We start from the raw sequence: 18925 nt of genomic DNA, 5'->3' as shown, positions 1-18925 counted from the left end.
AAAACCTTATTTAATGTAGTGATTGGAAATGATTTTGTAAACATTTGCTTTCATTATATGTTAACTCCAGACTAGTTCCAAGTGCCAGCATGCCTCTAGCACTTGGAATCAAAACCACTCTGAATATCCAACTTTCCTGGGGTGTTTACATGTGTCCCATTCAATGCAGAGACAGATAAATATCCCTTTATAACAGAAAAGCCTCATCCACATGGAAATAAGCAATTCAGCTAACACATTTTGTGTTAGTAATATTTGCTTTCTACTTCTTGGCCATTCATCCTGTGATTTCAGTTGAACTCTTACAGAAACAGTTATCTCTCTGGCTATTGAGTAGGATTGCAGTCATCAACTTTCAATCAAAGTTGACAGTAGATATTCTTAAATTGCTAACTAACACTGTGACCCTGATTTTGTATAGCCCACAGTTTCAGTTCCTGAGTTTTCCTCTTTTCTCACCTTTGGAGAGCTTCTCTCTTTGAGACAGAATCTCTGCTCCCTACATGAAACATAAATGCCACCATAAGGGAACTGTGACATCTCTTTATTAAAATCCACAGCCTCGTGTATTCCCTGCTTCTAAGGTCTCGACCAGAGACTCCAGTTCACCAGCCCATTGGTCTGTCCTTAACCCTTACGAGGATCATAAAGCCAGCCAGCTCTCCACTCATGATTGTGGAGTTCCCAAACTGAGATGTTGCTTCTCAGCCCCCAAATGCAGCCCCCATGTTTTGTACTTTGGCCATTCAGAGGAAGGAGCAAGAATATTGAATCTTGATTGTAGCCTACCATCTTTCACTGATAGAACTGTCATTTTGTGTGTTTTCTCTATTTTGGAAGTGGAAGGGCTTCATAAAAGTTGACATAAGTTGGCTCATGATTCAGTTTGCAGATATTGCTATAAACATTAGCTTCCCGATATGAAAAATACTGGGTCAACTTTCAATACCTTTATTTACATCACTTACAGCAGTACTCCATTTACCTTGTTAAAACCAGTAGGACACTGTTGTGAAAATTAGCTACTTAAACTGTTAGAATCTAAATACTCAAGAAAATACATTTTTTACACTAACAAAAAAATTATGATTATTTGTTCAATGCTTTTTCAACAGAAACATCTAAGGAAGTATGAGGATTTTCCTTCCTTTGTACAGAAACTAAGCAGCTCTCTTTTTGAAGAATTTTACAAATTTAACTTGTGAAATTTAGTGAAAGTGCATGCTAAAAAATAGTTTTCTCAGAGTAAGAGGCATGCTGAAATATCTGTACATTATATCTCAATGTAACAGTTTTAAAGGAATTATTATGGAGTGTGAAGAAAATACGATGTATGTAGTCACAAAGAGACCCCCTCTTTATTTATATCAAGCCATTGTTTGTAATTATTTAGAATTTTTTCTGCTGTTAGCAAAACTATACTTGGGCCATTCACAGCAACTCTAAAAGGAAAGGCCAACATGCCACTCATTGTTTACACCAGGCAGCCTGGAAAGCTGATGAGACTGGGGACACTGTTGTTGGACCACATGTATTCAAAGCAAACTTGGGATTGGTTAAAGAAGTACACTGCCCCTCTAACACGAGAAAGGCCAAGGATAGGCCTAGGAAAGCTTTTACTGTGTTGCACTGGAAATCTTAATGTTGTTTTCTCATTGACATATGAGTAGGGGGGCAGGTAGAGGTTTTAGGGGTACGTAAAAGTATGGTTTCACACATGGGCTACCTATCCCTGAGTGAGCCATGCATAGTATTTTAGCATTCATGCCTTGCTAATTTCTGGTTTTCTGCTTTTGTGCATTTATTTATTTTTCTCCGTTTTGTCCACTTTGAAAACTAATCCTTAAATTTTAATGGCTATGTATAGGTATTTAATATCTTGTAATAGGGACATTTTGTCAAAACACTAAGCATAGTGGGTTGAATGATCTGTAATAAAACTTTGTCTGTGCTAATGGGCTGGCAAGGAAATGTACACAGGAAAAACGCCCTTTATTTACCTTGATATTAAAACCCAATGTTTCAAAAATAGACTCAATTTTGTCCCTGCTGAATAGTAAGCAGCTGGAATAGTGGTCCAGACAGTTTCTGTTTTCAGCTCCTGGTCAGTAAGATTTTCTGGTTTAGTTATGTCTGCAAATAAATACCTCTTCAACTTAAGACATTTTTATATCTGACACAGTAAGGTGAAGAAGGAAGCTTAAGATGTAAAATCATCATACATGTTATTCCTTAAGCAGTCAGATTTATGCCTAATTTTGTGTAATAAGCTGTCTTCAAATTTTATTTTTTGCCAGTTATTAAGGGCTAGTCTGGAAATGTCCCCATGATGGTGGGTAAAAATCCCTGTGCAATACCCTTGCGTATTCTGGTATGGGCATAAACGGTTGTTCTACAATTACCCAGTATTAGTGTGTGAGTGGGAAGATAGTTTTACAAGTCTAGCAAAGGTATGGTGGGATCCCGAGCAATCTGCACCATATGTCGCTTTGGATCAAACGGAGAAGAAACTCACTTCGCTATGTTATCTGTAGTGAGCAATACTTTTACCTAACACTTTCTGTTAGGACCAAATTAAAAATTTTACAAACAGCTTATTCTTAAATGTCTTTTTTTCTAAGCACTCCATTCTTATTTGAAGTAAAATATGCTTCAGATGGACATAATATTTTGATACTGACACTTTATTAATATGTCAATATTATTCTATTTCTTGACTGGAAATTGAATTAGTCCTAATATAGTCAATATTAAAAATGTGTAGAGTTTACGGTGACCGAATTTCACCCTTGTTGGATGAAGAAGTGTGCTTTGTGTTAAATCTTTAGTCCATAGACTAAATGTTTGCTATTTATCTTATTATAAGATGCTTCCCTTTTTTCCCCCTCCTTACATGGAAATCACTGAAATCAGTAAGAATAGCACACCTTGAAAAATGCATCTTTCAAAGGGACTGTCATGTGTGGAAGATATTAATTTAAGTTTAGGCTTAAAATGCCATTTTACAGAAATACATAAACTTTAAACCTGAGAATTCAGGGATGTATCAGTTGCCTAGTGTGGGCACCACATAGTGTCCAAAAATATTAAGTGGACATTCGTATCAGTCATATTCTCTTGCCCATTTTCTTATTAAATGTTATCAGTTGTGCTGAGAAAAGTTGACGTGCATGGAGAATTTTCATCAGTGCTGAGGGATTGCTCAGCTGGATTTTGCACAATGAAAATATTTGAGTTGATCTTGGCTAGGCACCTTACTTGTCTTTTCCTCTTCTTCCATGCTCTTGCGGAAAGCATGGAAAATACCTTTAATAGCATCCTTTTTTTCCTCTCTTCAGGTCAAACGAACTGGGGCTTCCTCGTTCAGTAAACGGTGGTTTCATAAAGCGTTTCAAGGATAGGATCTCTTTCATTATTGAATCCTCCCATATTCAAGAGAACCAGGTTCTCCTTCCCTAACCATGAATTTATATTCTTGTTCTATGATAAGAAGCATGGTGGTCCTTTTTCCATTCTGGACTCCAGATTTTTTGGTGAGAGTACCTTATGTGCATTAAAGCAAGAGGACCAACAAACAACTTGTGGAGATGATATACCTCTTCTCCCAGACAACACACATGATCCCCAAGTCTCTTTTCAGAGGATACCTGGGCCATAAGGATGTATTTCCAGTTACATGAGGAGGGTATCTGCATGCTGCTTGTGAATGTCAATGCAAATTAATTTTTGATAGCCAGGCCTGCATCTGATGTATGTGACAGTTGCACTTTTGGTCATGCACTGGGTGAGGTGCTGGGACATAAACGTGGCATGCGTTGGTCAGCAAAAGATTATAAGATCCGCTAAGCAAATTTGCTGCAACCTTTATTTGATTTTCAACAAACTGAACGCTGCAGTAACAACTTCCCTTCAAACACAGTTGAGCCATCTTTCTAGAGAAAACATAACAGAAATGCTTCCCTTGCCCCATTGTTTTTTGATCTGTCTAGTTTGCCATGAACGTGAGGTCAACATAACCTGTTCATATGGTTGGAATAAAAAAGAAAGCTGCCAAAGGTAGATACATAGGAGTAAAAATATCTATTCTGATTGCGTAGCTATCAAATTCCTTCTGAAGCCTTTTCAATGTTTCATTTTAGCTACATTTTATTTGTCGATTATTCACAAATTTATCTAGAATCATAGAATGCATGGGAATTGGTTTTATTTCTTGTAGATAATTGTACATGCAGCTGATTTAGATTTTTCAAGCTGAGTTCTTCTATTGTTAGATAGGGTATTTACACTGGACTGGTCTACAGTTTTTCCATTTGCCCATTTAATCCCTTGAATGCCTTTCAGTTTGTACAGTTCTCCTGCTGATCCTCAGCCACTCTTTTTAACCATTTCTGATTTCAGAAAAAGATGGGGCTCCCAAAGTCATCCTTGCTGGGTTTCTTAGAGTGCCAACTCACATGATACACTGCAAATGGATGAGCCATTTACTGACCCCAATACTACAGCTGTAGGGCCAAACAGAACCAAAAATATTAGGGATAACTTTTATTCTTTTATTTTTTTCTACATTTTAATTACCCACAAAACTGACAATATAAAATACTCTGTTAGTTGGACAGGTCCTCATTCTTGCAAAGGCTGTCATTCTGTCTCCAGTCCATAAAGGGTACATCATTTGCATGGAGTTTAAACTTGTCTCATCTTTGTTACGGACATTGCAGTCTTTTGGGCAAGAAAACGAACAGTGGATGTGCTGCCTAACGGAGGCAGGACTTGGAGACGCTTTCCTTAGCAGTAAAGGAACATTGTGCTGGACCATGTACGCATCCAGACGAGGAAGAGGATAGGTTATCAGGAGGAAGAACATTCAGTCATTTCTACTTGCTCCACAGATTAGCCTTATCTTCTTGTTTCCGGCCTAAACAATAGATTTAGTGTTCCCTGCTGAGAGCATGAAAAACCCTGCATTGAGCCTGATGGATATGCTTCATGTACTGTAAAAGGATGTTGCTTTCTTCAGAGCAAACTTCTTTAAAATTACTAAGTTGGTCTTATACTGTAGTCTTCAAAGGTGAAAATGCCATGTTTTATAGAATTAATCCTTCACTGAGGAAATGTATTATAGAAATTCAAGTTTTAAATTTGAAAAATGTTAGAAGATGCTTTTTTCATCTCCATTTTAACTTAGACAAAGTTTTAAGAAAAATGCAAAGTTGTTTTCAGAAACATTTAAAAATAAGAAACCCTTCCTGTTCTAAAGGCAACTAAATAAATTCAGCTCTGTACCTGGTCTGTCTAAGCTACTGTTATCCTTTGTGATGATTCTTTAATGAATACAAATGGATGGAATGAAAATTCTTTAATGTTTGATAGATGAAAAAATGAAGGTAAAGTTTTTGTTCCATGTCACCTCTCTTTCTGTCTGTGCTTGCAAAACCTCTGTCACTCCTACTGTGTTGACAGGGGTACTGCTACTGCTGGGATGCGATAGCATCTTCTTCTAGTTTCCTGTCTTAGTGAACAAATACATTTTCAACATCACTAGCAAATGCTGCCTCCTTCTCCAATGGCAATAATCGTGCTGTGCTGATCATATACTGCTGTGCTTGATGACAATTTGTCACCACCACCTTCTATGCAGTCCACAGCCCTTAGTTACCACACTTGTTCATTGTTAGTGTTGCTCCTTCTGTTACATTGCACAGCTACTTCTTAATCCGTTCAAGACTGAAGCAAAGATTTATGTCTGATGTTGTTGCTGATGGTTAATGTTCTCTAGTCTGTCTGTCTTCAGACCTTGTTTCACCTGGGACATTTCCGAAAACAAGTTTCTTCAGTACTCTGTAGATGGGTATTTTTAGCTCATAGAGTAGTAGCAATATTATTGTTTGTGAGGAACACTGCGCATTGGGAGAATAATTTTTGATAGAACTATTAATTAATCTCTTAATTCTTAAATATTTTGCCACTATTATTATTACTTTTTAATTTTATAGAAAATCTGTTTTGTGGCATCGAATATACACACTAACATTTCTAGGCATACCATAAACAAAAAACCTCAATATTTTGTTACTCCAAATTTTTCGCACTTCTAGCCCGGTATTATTAAAAACCAAAATAGAATAATAATTTTTGGAAAGGGAAGTGTGCGATAAATTCCCATGGTTGAGTTTTTGAGGGCAAATTGAAAAATTTGTGCTCTTTCTGGCTGAAAGAGTGAAAGCAGAGATGCAGCAAATGTTGCATCTATGGTTGGGAGAATGAGGAGTCTGAGCCAGAGAAGTTCATGAAGGGCTTGACTGTTGGGTGATATTACAAGACTGAGGAGAATTTACATTACTCGTTGCTTTTTGATGCCTTTTTTTTTTTTTTAGCTTATTGCTCAAACAGTATGTGTTATCTATTGACAGGGGAGATGAACCCTTTTTACTTTTGTGTTTTTGACTATATAACACCTTCTCTAATACAGGTAGTCTCAATACCTATGTATCAGCATACATGATTTGTTCTGCCATAAACTAATTTCCTTATGCATTCTCGTCTATGTTAGCCTGGAAAGTAACATCTCCTTTTGTATATTAGAAGTATAATAACCTTCATCCTTTGAGAAAAGGGTTTAATTTAAAGAGCAGTGAATGAGCATGGGTAGACACATACCATAAGCTTTGTTTAACTGTGAAGTAGATTCCTTGCTCCTCAGTCATTATTGGCCTAACTCTTTTTCTAGTTCTAAAATTATGTTGTTTTCCGTTAGCTGAGGATCTATCCAGGAATAATTTGTCTTTGCCTGTATTTTCTCTCTCAGTGCTATATGTATTGCCCTTATAGAATCATAGAATGGTGTGGGTTGGAAGGGACTTTTAAAGGTCGTCTAGTTCCAACCCCCCTGCAATGAGCAGGGACATCTTCAACTGGAGCAGGTTGCTCAGAGCCCCATCCAACCTGACCTTGAACACTTCCAGGGATGGGGCATCCACAACTTCTCTGGGCAACCTGTGCCAGTGCCTCACCACTCTCACAGTAAAGAATTTCTTCCTAATATCTAATCTAAATCTACCCTCTTTCAGTTTAAAACCATTACCCCCTGTACTGTGTCTACAGGCCCTACTAAAAAGTCTGTCCCTATTGTTCTTAGAAGCGCCCCTTAAGTATTGAAAGGTCTCAATAAGGTCTCCCCGGAGCCTTCTCTTCTCAGGGCTGAACAACCCCAACTCTCTCAGCCTGTCCTCATAGGAGAGGTGTTCCAGCCCTCTGATCATTTTTGTGGCCCTCCTCTGGACCCGCTCCAACAGGTCTGTGTCTTTTGTGTGCTGAGGACTCCAGAGCTGGACGCAGTACTCCAGGTGGGGTCTCACCAGAGCCGAGTAGAGGGGCAGAATCACCTCCCTCGACCTGCTGGCCACGCTGCTTTTGATGCAGCCCAGGATGCGATTGGCTTTCTGGGCTGCGAGTGCACATTGCTGGTGAATGTCCAGCTTTTCACCCACCAGTACCCCCAAGTTCTTCTCCTCAGGGTTGCTCTGAATCCCTTCCTTCCCCAGACTGTATTTGTGCTTGGGATTGCCCTGACCCATGTGCAGGACCTTGCACTTGGCCATGTTAAACTTCATGAGGTTTGCACGGGCCCACCTCTCAAACCTGTCAAGGTCCCTCTGGATGGCACCCCTTCCCTCCAACATGTCAACTGCACCACACAGCTTGGTGTCGTTGGCAAACTTGCTGAGGGTGCACTCAATCCCACTGTCCATGTTGCCAGCAAAGATGTTCCTTACTTAAGGAACTAAAGAAAACTGTAAAAGCTTACATTCATTGAAAAAAGTGTTGAAGGGGCTTGTTTCTGACAAGGAAAATCCTTGATAAGGAGTATCTCAGACATGAAGTATTATCTTTAGAAGCATGGAGAGGACTGGCCTTAAGGAAAAAAGAGCCCCTGTCAAGCACTGAAACTGAGAAATTCAAATCATAATCCTCATTTTAGAAACTGGAGGATACATGTAGGCTCGCTAGTATTACAGACTAATGAATAATGCTTTCAACTTTTACCTGTTTGAGAACCTTCTGACGTAAGAGAATAGCCTATGTTTTCACATTGTATTGTTTCTTTGCAGGAGTCAGAGAGTAATAAGTTATGTTCCCTATATTCCTTCCGAAATACCTCTACCTCACCAAACAAGCCTGACGAAGGAGGTCGTGACCGCAGTGAGCTAATGACCAGTGTTAATTTTGGAACACCAGAACGCCGCAAAGGAAGCCTTGCAGATGTGGTGGACACACTGAAGCAGAAGAAACTAGAAGAAATGACCAGGACTGAGCAAGAGGGTATGTGTTGGATAAGACCGATACAGTTTCCCCACCCCCAAAACCCTACAATTTTTATGGCATAAAGAATGTGTTGGGTATCAAGAGCCAGAAAACTGCATAATTGGCAAAGGCTGGGATAAAGTTATTCACAGGTTACCATAGCAATGGTAGCTTGAGATCCATTAGGGATTTTAGACAAATATGCCAGTTTTTTAAAACTTTCTGAATTGTGTTGGTTGTCTGTGAGTCAAAGCAAGAATGTCAGTTTAGGTGAAAACTCAACTATTACTTGAAAGGTTGTGATGAATTCTTAACTGGTTGTAGAGTTGTGAGGGATATTCTTCAGTGGTATTTGTTCTTTTTCTTTTAAAAGATAAATGTTTATTTTAAACAATAGGAATGAATAAAACATGAGCTGGTTTGTTTTGCCTTAGAAATTCTCATCTTTCATCACCTTAATGACCCAGCATCTGTGGCTAGAAGAATGGGAAACAGTTTTAAGTGTAAAGAGTACCTTGTTCTGACCTATTTATCTAGAATTGTGGCTGAAGAAATCAATTTTTTTACAGTCTGCTCACATATTGTTACAAGTGTTAAAAGAGAGAGATAAAAATGAGGACAAATCTTTGAGCTCTATGACAGGTTATGTATTCAGTCCTTATTCAGATGTTTTCATCGACTTTGTTAAGATTTTGGCCTTGGTAGGAACTAAACAGAACTGGAGAATGAGTTTATCAGTATATGTGTGCACATGGTCAGGGTCCACTATGGAAATCTCTCCCCATGTCAAGTAGAATGAAGTCTCGGTTGCTTGTGCAACGATGCCTTCTAGTCTGTGAGTTCATACATGAGTTTGAAGCAGGGAAGATGTGAGAGCAGGAGGCTCTGAAATAGATAAACAGGTGTGGAGGCATCTGTGTGGATTCTGTTAGTTAATTTACCAGTGTGGTTTTGTGGCATTAAAAATAATCCAGGAAGAATATTTGTAACGTAGTAGAACCACAAGGCAGTAGAACTTTGTGATTCTTTTTTTTTTTTTTTTTTTTTTTAGATATGAATGAGTTCAGAGTGATTTTACCTCCTCAATTTCATGGTATGGTCACAGTGTGCTTCAAACAGTGCACTTTAGGATCCCTTGGCTCCATGTAGCAATGTAGATTTCAATTAAAATTGATGCTGATACAATACTATGTTTAAATATGGGATAAAATCTTGTAGGGATGGAAGTAGGCTTTCAAATTTCTTGGCATAATTGTTAAATGCCAGCACATAGATAAATGTGTTCTATAGGTGTCCTTTCTGAAGCTGGTGAAACATCTCTAAAGAGAGAATGTCCCAGATTCTTTACTACCATCTGTCTGTTTTCAGCTGTAAAGATCACTCTTAAAAATTGCTTTCTTAGATTTGGTGGATAGACTAGGAAAACTATTTTAAATGTTACTTTGGCAAAGTTGTTTTTTACAGTCAGTAACAGTCGTTCGACACTCCATGCTAATCAAAGGTCTTGGCTCATACTTTGCTGCGGGAGTATACAAGTTGCTGTTGATTATAGTGACACCACAGCTAAGACTTTTCCAGGAGTATACTGAATGGTGTGCTAATAAAAATGTGCATCAAAAAGTTTAAACATAGTATCTTACTGTAAGGATTCAAGCATTTCATAGCTTATTTCTGTGTGAATTCTCAGGAATTTTCTGCACTTCCTCTGTATTAGTATAGACTAGTTGATTTAAGGGAGGTATGTGCACAGCAGAGAGATCCTCACTGAGTCTGAGCCTTCCATGCTGTATGTTCTCACCAGCTGTGAAATAAAGGTCATTTCTGATCTATAAAATAATCTTGCCTTTTACGGACCACATTATACTGGAAAACTATTCTAAAGTCTGCCTGTAAGTTCAAAGGTAATTGACTGTATCTTCATGTTAAGTTCTTTTCAATCCATCCAGCATTTTCTGTAGCAAAAAAGGTCACTTCCATTTTACAGAAAATAATTAGTGAACATCTGACTGGTACCATATAAACTAACATGGAAAAAGTATTAACAGAAAGAGTGGAAATTCTTCAGGGTGTTATACCTATGAAGTTCAATGGTTTTAAACTTCTGTGTAGACTAGGAATATCAAAATTCTTATGACAGATTTGAATAGCTATTTCAGTATTCAGAGGTTTTTCTGAATTAAAAAGAAGTAAACTCTCCATACTTGTTTGATTGGAATAAAATAACATTTTAAAAATAATTACTATTTTAAGACTCTGATCTTTGTTGTGACTGTGGGTGCTGCAACTGACTCAGTGCGGAGTCAGTTGGAGAAATGATGTCTGAGATGATGAAAATGTTTTGCCATCTTACAGTCTCTTTTAAAAAACCTACTTAATTACCTAATCGCACATGTACTGTACATGATGCTCTAACATTTATCCTTTACAATAGGTTTCTATGGAGTTCTTTTCTTAAAACGGTATGCAGCCAATGCTGTTGAGGAGCCCTTTGTGTAACAAGTCCTGATCTATCACAAAATTGCTTACCCAAATTGGAAAACACCTGCTGATTTTTTTAGCAAATAGATAGCATAATATAATTGCTTTAATGAATGTAATGGGGAAAAGACATGTATTTCTACCGTATACTACTATGTAAAATCTGTGGGGCTTGAAATCTTGCATCACCCCTTTGAATAAATTAATAGTACATGTTAGCATCTTTTATAGGGAGAAGCTCCATGACTGTTGATGTAGCTGTGGGAATTGGGCTAACATACAGTCATATGTCAAGTTAATTGTAGAGTTAGAAGTGGAATAAAGTAGTCAAGAATTCCAGTCATCTGCTCTAACCCTCACACGAGTACAGCAACAAGTCTCTTTTAATGCTATTATAGTAACTTTTTATTATAGTCCATCTATAGGATCTGAATTTGAGTAATATGAGTTGCTGGAGTCAAATACTTAACTATTTTGTGGTTAGATGTTAGGTGTCTGTTATGCTTGTGTATACTACTTCTGGTCTCCATCGTACCTCATAACATTGGGAAAGAAATATACGCTGAAAGACTTTATCATGTCTAAATAGATATGTTTAATCAGAGTCCTTTGGCTTCTGAAAATAAGTTGTCTAATGAGAATTTCATCTGAGCAGCTGCGACTGAGGAGGTCAACAGGCATTGCCTAAGAGAATATGGCCCAGCTGGTTAAATCTGGTTGTTGTAGTGATTTAAACGGTCAAGTGCGGCTTGTAATCCAGGACCGTCTGTTTGTAAGGGAAAGAGTGAGTGCTTCAGCATAATGTACAGCTGTTTTAATCTCTCTTTAATAATAGTGCTTCAGCCAGTGTCATGTCTTGTGTATAATGCTGGGAACATGAGCGCCTCATACAGGACTGAATATACCTTAGGTATGTTTTTAGCATTATTTGTGGTTTGAACAAAGATTACCAACGACACAGGAGAAACAACATTTTTTGACTTCATGGTCCAGTTTTTGCATACTTTGTATGTTAAGGCATTCCTGTGTCTTGATTTGTAATGATTTGCAAATGAGAAAATTGATGAGAAAATTGTAACTGGGGAAAAAAAAGAATGCTACAAATATTTAGAGTTAATTTGAGTATGTAAAGACTTTGCTGACATGTGTTCTCATAAGACAGAAGAGGTCAGAAATGAACAGGTGTCTAATTTAATCAACAACACTAGACTCTAGGGCCTCTTGGATAACTTCAATGTATTCATCTTCATAGCTTTTGTATGAGCAGAAGGATTGTTTTACTGGCTTTTTTCTTTGGAAGTATCCTCCAGAACAATCAAGCATTAAATCTCTTCACAGCTCAAATGAAGAGTTTATGTTAGATAGTATAGTCAGACTGCTTCTTTCCTTTCTATCCCCCTTCAGTAAAAGACCTTTCTTTCAGAATATTGCTTACATTACTTCTGTGAGACAGATTTACATCACCTGGGCTGCCTGAATTCTAGGCTGAGAATTGGCTTCCAGACAAATATCCTACTGTACTTCATCATAAACCTTTACGAGCAATAATTAGTAGGACACATCTTGTCTGTAGCTAGGAGAGCAGATTTCCCCCTTCCAGATCTGGAATGCTAGGTTGGCAGGTCAGCTGGCACTTCTGAGCTGGAAACTGGGCATGTCATTTCTGCTAAGTGCTAAGCCCTCATTACTCAGGGCCTGGATTCCTAATTCACTTTTGACCTTGATTCTGAGCGATGTATACAGTATCATTTTTCAACCAAGCTCGGTTCAGAATTCTAGCACAAGCTTTTTATAAACTGCTTCCCATTCTTGTTTCCTCCTTGAAGACCACAGTTGAACATTCAGAGATCAAAGATTTTTACGTATGCATGTTGGAATAATGAACATCTATATAAAGAGTAGTATATTCATAAATTTCCATCTATTCTGTCACGTGCACCTGTTTGTATTCTTTCTCTATGGGTGGAAATATGTAACTCATAGTCATACATAATACGTCTAAGGATATCCAAATTAAAAAAGGATTCACATGTATTATTCATTTTATATGCAACAGGGAAAATCTTACTACACTACTTGGTAGTGGTGGTTGTTCTGACTTTGTGTTTTGTTATTTTTTTTTCCTCCAGCTTCATTAGTTAATAATAATTGAAGGCTTTCTTTTATATTGACTTAAAATAGATTAACACTTTTCCTATAAAATTTTCTATCATGCCAGTAAGGACAGTATACTCAAGTATTGCACACATAATTATGTACATATTTCCTGTCGACTTCACTTGGAAATAAAGAAACTTTCGCATACTATGTTTTGTGACTGGACACTGGTAAACCATTTCGGTTGTAATTTTATGCAGGTTTTTTTGTTGTTGGGATTTTTTGGTGTTGTTTATTGTTATTGTTGGTTTGGGTTGTTTTTTTTTTAATGGCATCTGTGTGTGCTATATCATATTAAATTAATGGAGAGTTTCAGTTTTGTATTCTTTGTTTTAAGCCTGCCACAGCTGAACAGACAGAGTTCAGGTATATACACTTGTTTTCTGGTATAGTTTTAAGCCCAACCTTTGAGGACATTACAAGCCAGGAGTTCTCTTTTGTGGATCAGTTCTAGAAATGAACTACTGACCATTTGTGGTTAATGAATATTTTTGAATGTTTTTCAGAAATTTTGCTGAGATTTAATTCAAGTTGTCTGTTTTGTGGTGTGCTCTATACCCACACTTTCCACTGATGAAGGCATGATCCCTGGTTGTCCTAATAGACCTGGCATTTATAGACCCCTGTTCTTTATTCTTCAGTTTTCTTGATGGCTGCAGATATTTTGTTGTGTTTCAAGGCTTTAAAAATGTTACTGGGATTTGGTATTAGCATTATCCAAACTAACTGTAAAAATGAATTAAGACTACTGTTCTATTTTTTGTGATACCTATGAAATTCATAAATGGTAACTGGGGTTCCTCTTAGCTAGAAACAAGCCCTTTGGATGTGGAAAAACCCCCACCTTCTTCAAAATCCTTTCATCATCTTTCAAAAACCTTGCCACATCTGCTAGGTACCAGCCTCATCGTGTTTCCCTTTTCTTCTTCTTAAAAATCATTTTTGGTAAGCAAATTCAGAATGAGTCATGTATATAGTTCATTTAATACATAACTTTTACTTGCTTTTTGTTAGAAGCTGTATATGTTAGCATCTAGGCTGAGGAATTTTTCTGCTAAGTTCCAAACATACTTCCAAAATAAAAACACAAAAGCCCAAAAGTCTACACAATAAATAGATGACTCAGATCAATTTAGAGGAGAGATATGAGGCACATTTTCCTAAACTGCTGTTTTCTTGAATTACTTACCTCTTTACCATATAATTAAATGCAACTCACTGTCTCTCTTTTTTTCATGCAATGGTCTTGATAAAATCACAGTGGTCACTCCTTTTCCTTGTAATTCACGTTGCTGTTTTACAAAAATACATTATTCCATTCAGAGAAGTTTTATAGATCATAAAATTTCTAAGAATTCATTTGTTGATGTGTACAGTGAATTCCTATGTCTTAAAGTAATTTAGAACTTTTTAGGAACATTACCATAAAGGAAATGGTTTCTGCGGTTATTTTCCTGGTACCTGAAAGAAGATGCAGCCTAGTTTCTTTCTATCTGATGTATTTGATTTTTCTATCAAAAATTCATTCTTGTTTGAAGCAGAAATAACTTTAATGAACTTGTTTTAATCACATTTAGAATGCAACATATGTGTAGGTAAATAGGTTTGGTTTTTTTTTTTTGCAAAGGCAGACCCAGCCTGTGTAACCATGCTGTATCTGGTCATTAATATTTTGTCTCATATTTTTATTTATTTCTTCTAGGTATATGAGAATTTATGCATTTTTGATTATTTCCTGTCTTCCATCCTTTACGTCTTTCAGAGTACTGTTTTGTGATTAAATGCTATCTCACAGTTTTTATTTAAGAAACTGGCACATGTTATCATCTTTCCACCTTATCTTTGCATTTATTTTGGCTGTCTACACTACAGTCTTGCCCAGTGTTGTAGCATTTGTGCATCTAGTCATTACTTACAGGTTCTGTGTGAATTACAGTATAGTAATTCTTCAGCATTTTTCAGTACGTCTCATGCTTCATTTGAAAGTTTCCCTTTGGTTTCCTTTGTTCTGAAATTTGTTCATGGCACAGAAATGGAGAACAGTACAGGCTTTTACATAGGTATCATGAAGATGTATATAAATAAGTCAGTAGACTATGGAGACCATCTTTTTTGCTAAAAGGCTTTCATGTCCCTTCAGTTCTTGGATCTAATTCAGAATTATCAACAAAATGTGGTGAGTATGATGGTAGCATTTTTTATAATAGGATCTGCTGGAAGTTGAGTGGAAATAGCCACATGAGGACCCGAGAGGTGAAAATACACCTTGGTTACTATCAGGCAGTTATCTAGATGTAGAATCTATGGCATTTTATGGAGCTTCTGCTTTTATGGAGGTTCTGTTCCCCGATGCAGGTTGTTTGCTTGTTGAAGCTTTGTACCTCTGCACCTCTACAAACTTGTTGGTTTTGCTAATAAGCGGAGTTGATCATAGCTCGAATCCTGATGTGCGGAGAGTCCAAAATTCAGGTCTCAATTCTGAAGATTGGGACATCCCTTCTAGCTATGATAACTCTATAAAGCATTTTTGGGTAGAGGTTTACTTTCACCATTTTTAGATGCTCACACTACATTGAGGAAATGTCTTTATTCAGCCCTGAATATTTGAGATGAGTAAAATCCCTTTCATTAGAACAAATGGGCTTTCAGCCTTTCTTTATTGTCTCTGAACCTGAGCTGTAGACAGGGACAGATTAAACAGAAACAGGCCAAGGTCTTCTGAATGCCAGCATCTACTGACCATTCCAACCAGTTCCTCCCCAGTGACTGTGTTTTCCAATGTCTTACCTTCAGGGGTCATCTCATCTTTTTCTTTAATCCACTGTACCCCTCAATTCTGACATTGTCCACTGCTGGATACAATTTAATTGAATTGAATTCAATTTAATTTTTACTGGGTGATAAATTGTCTTCGTACTTCCATTTTATATAATTTTCTGCACTATTCTCCTCTACATTTTTGTCTCCTTTTTAGACATGGTATAAAATCTGCTATCTTTACACTATTTGTGTGTTATTAGTATTATGAAAGCATTATTAAAAAAGCGTATCTAAAAAGCCAGCTTTTTCCTTAGGGCAGTAAGAAATGCAAGTTCAGTACGAATGGGTACAATTGACATTGGGCTCTGTGGCGAAGAATGTAAGTGAGCAAATAGCTGTTAAAATATGGAGAGTTGCTTCAGTTGCATGATCTTGGCAGCAGAAAAATAAATTCAAACTTCATTGGTTTCTGATGTACTGTGACACAAACAACGTTATGATCAGATCATGCTTTAAAATGGGAATTGAAATACATTTTGTAGTCATCAGATTAGTAGTAGGGACTAGACTGCAATACTTTCCTTAAATTGCTAATGTAAATACAAAAATATGAGGGAAAGATAGGGCTCGAATGTGGCTGATCTCGTATGCCATTGTGTTTTCCAAGTTCTGTACGGTGAATGACCTCAGATTTCTTTGGTGATGAACTTTTAGTTTAGTTTGTCTTATTTGCTTTGCCATTCCTGCTGTTTTGCAACAGGGTCTAAAAGTGCTTTAAGTGCTTGTGACTGGGGTAATGAATGAAAATATCTTTCCAGCACTGAGAGTATTGCATTAGACTGAATAGTCACCTTACTTGTAAAAGCACTATTAGAGAGGGGCAGCTGTAAGTAAGGATAACGATTTGTGTCCAGTGCTTATTTACTGAAAATTGTAAATGTATTATTTATTGAGAGCTCTCCAGACAGTGCTTGTCAGAATAAAAATGTCAACTCTAAGCAAAATGTTATAATACATAATAAAAATGCTAGGTACGCACTTTAGAGATACAGCTAATTAGATCTGTTTTCTTAAAGAAATGACAGTAAAAATGCTCAGCAGCATATACATTTTAAATGCTGATATATTCCTTATTTTTCTATACAGTATTTGGTTTAGATACCTTATCATTACTTAAAAATAATTTTGACAACTTTATTTGGTTGCCACAAGAGAGACAGAGGCATTCGGTGCCTGGCTGCACGAGGCAGCTACATGCTCAGGCTGTCTTGTTCATCTAACGGAGAGAGCAGCTACTCTCACCTCTGTGTTTTAGTCTGAAACTCCAAGATGCCACTTCTTTCGTGAGGGAAACCTGCCTCCAGTGGAAACAACAAACAATTATTAAGATTAGTCTTCAGCCGTGCTAATTAACCCCAAACAAATATTATGTTAAGGAGACTAAATCCATTCAACATCGGTGTTACTTTTGTGCATTATTAAATACAAGTAAGAATTAGGAAAAAAAAAGTAGTTAACTTCTTCCATTTAAAATACTACTTTATTTAACAATTTTTTATACATTTTTATTTTTCCTCAAATTCATAATGGGAAGAATTTGAACTTAAGAAATTTGGTAATCTTCTAGACTGTTTTATAATGTGAGGGAGGAAACTGGATTTTGAATTTATCCTTTTTACAAACAACTGCTGAGTTTAGCATCATAAAATTTAGGATGTCATCATTAAAAGCAGCTTTCTTCTTTCAAGTATATCAGCCAATACGTGAAAAAGCCTTGCTGTGTTTATTTCGGTGACAATCTATCCATGTTCTCCTGTGCTCAGTTTGCTGTTGGTTTCATAGAGCCAGAGAATCACAGAGTGACTGAGGTAGGAAGGCACTGCTTGCAATTGTCTGGTCCAACCCCCGGGCTCAGAGCAGGATCGCCTAGAACAGGTTGCTCAGAGCCCTGTCCCATCAGTTTTTTAGTATCTCCAAGGATGGAAACTCCACAACCTGTTCAACATTTGGTCATCCTTACAATAAGAAAGGTTTTTCTTATGTTTCAAGAGAATTTCCTGTAGTTCCATTTGTGCCCTTTGCCTCTGGGCCTGTCACTGGGCACCAGTGAGAAGAGTGTGGGTCTGTCTGCCTTACTCCCCGCCATCAGATATTTATATATTTTCCCCTGGAGCCTGCTCTTTTCCAGGCTAAACACTCATGGCTCTCTCAGCCCCTTTTCATGTGAGAGATGCTCCAGTCAGTTGGTTGTCCTGTGGCCCATTGCTGGACTCTCCAGTATGCCCATGTCTGTCTTGTCCCGGGGAGCCCAGAACTGGACACAGCACCTCAGGTTGTGGTCTCAAATATGGTTTATTTTAAGGCCTCTAGTTCTGCACTGTAGGACTGATCTGGTACCTTTAAAACCAAGAAGGGCTTTATCATGAACTTCAGCGGTAGTATGCTCAAGCCCTGTCTGATTCGTATTCATCTGTGTAATTTGAGTTTTAGCCCTGCATGTGTGCTCTCACTTGCCAGTGCATAGCTGATGAGTGCAAAGTGAAAACCAGGAACAAAATGTAATTCAGTGTTCTGAACTACATGTTTCTGTGCTTCATAAGTGTACTTTGGATTGTGATGAATCCTTCTCATTCTCATCTGTAGCCAGGCTTCTTCCTTATTTACTGGTTGGCATGTTGGTCTCCAAAATGAAGCAAGAGTTAATAGTTGTTAATGTGTCAAAATCCTCCCTGTTCTGTATTACTTTAATAACATAAAGAAGTGGTGGTGTTTCTGTAGAGTTCAGATCATGATCTTCATGAAAAAAGACTGCAATAGCCCTTGTTAAATACGGCGTGAGGGCAAGTACTGTGTGCACATCTGCAGATAGCTCCTGTTAGCATTGTTCCGTTCTGACTAGCAGCACCCATTCTGCTGCACTCTTGGGTCGGTCTTTAACATGGGCTGCCAATCAGTAAAGCCGTGCCAAAATGTCTTGTTCTACAGCCTAGCATTTTGGAATGTAGCTAATAGCTGTTTTCTTTTATTAATCATAATATATTTTTAGTTTTACTTACATAGGTGCCCAGAGTTCCTGGGCACAGTGCCCTGTGTATGAATGCCTGTTTATTTTCATCTTTCTTTTTGTTAACTGTTTTACTCAATGCTTTACATAACTATTTGCCATATTTCGACATGAAGCTATAAGGCACTGCTGCCTGCTCACATTTCTTAAAGAACTTGATGTGAC

General features: G+C 37.5%; 1 protein-coding gene across 2 annotated transcripts in view; it reads left to right on the top strand.

The window, feature by feature from the left end:
• SOX6 (SRY-box transcription factor 6) overlaps nt 1–18925 on the top strand; it is a 230858-nt gene that overhangs the window by 8400 nt on the left and 203533 nt on the right. For both annotated transcript variants that reach the window (XM_059825788.1, XM_059825787.1), the window contains exon 2: nt 8109–8319. In XM_059825788.1, the coding sequence (XP_059681771.1) occupies nt 8109–8319 (211 nt within the window). The remainder of the gene's footprint in view (nt 1–8108; nt 8320–18925) is intronic.

This window comes from Gavia stellata, chromosome 17, assembly GCF_030936135.1.
Source record: "Gavia stellata isolate bGavSte3 chromosome 17, bGavSte3.hap2, whole genome shotgun sequence".
Classification (NCBI taxonomy): domain Eukaryota; kingdom Metazoa; phylum Chordata; class Aves; order Gaviiformes; family Gaviidae; genus Gavia; species Gavia stellata.
Note: the sequence above shows the minus strand (reverse complement) of the source record. Positions and strands in the feature narration are given on the sequence as shown.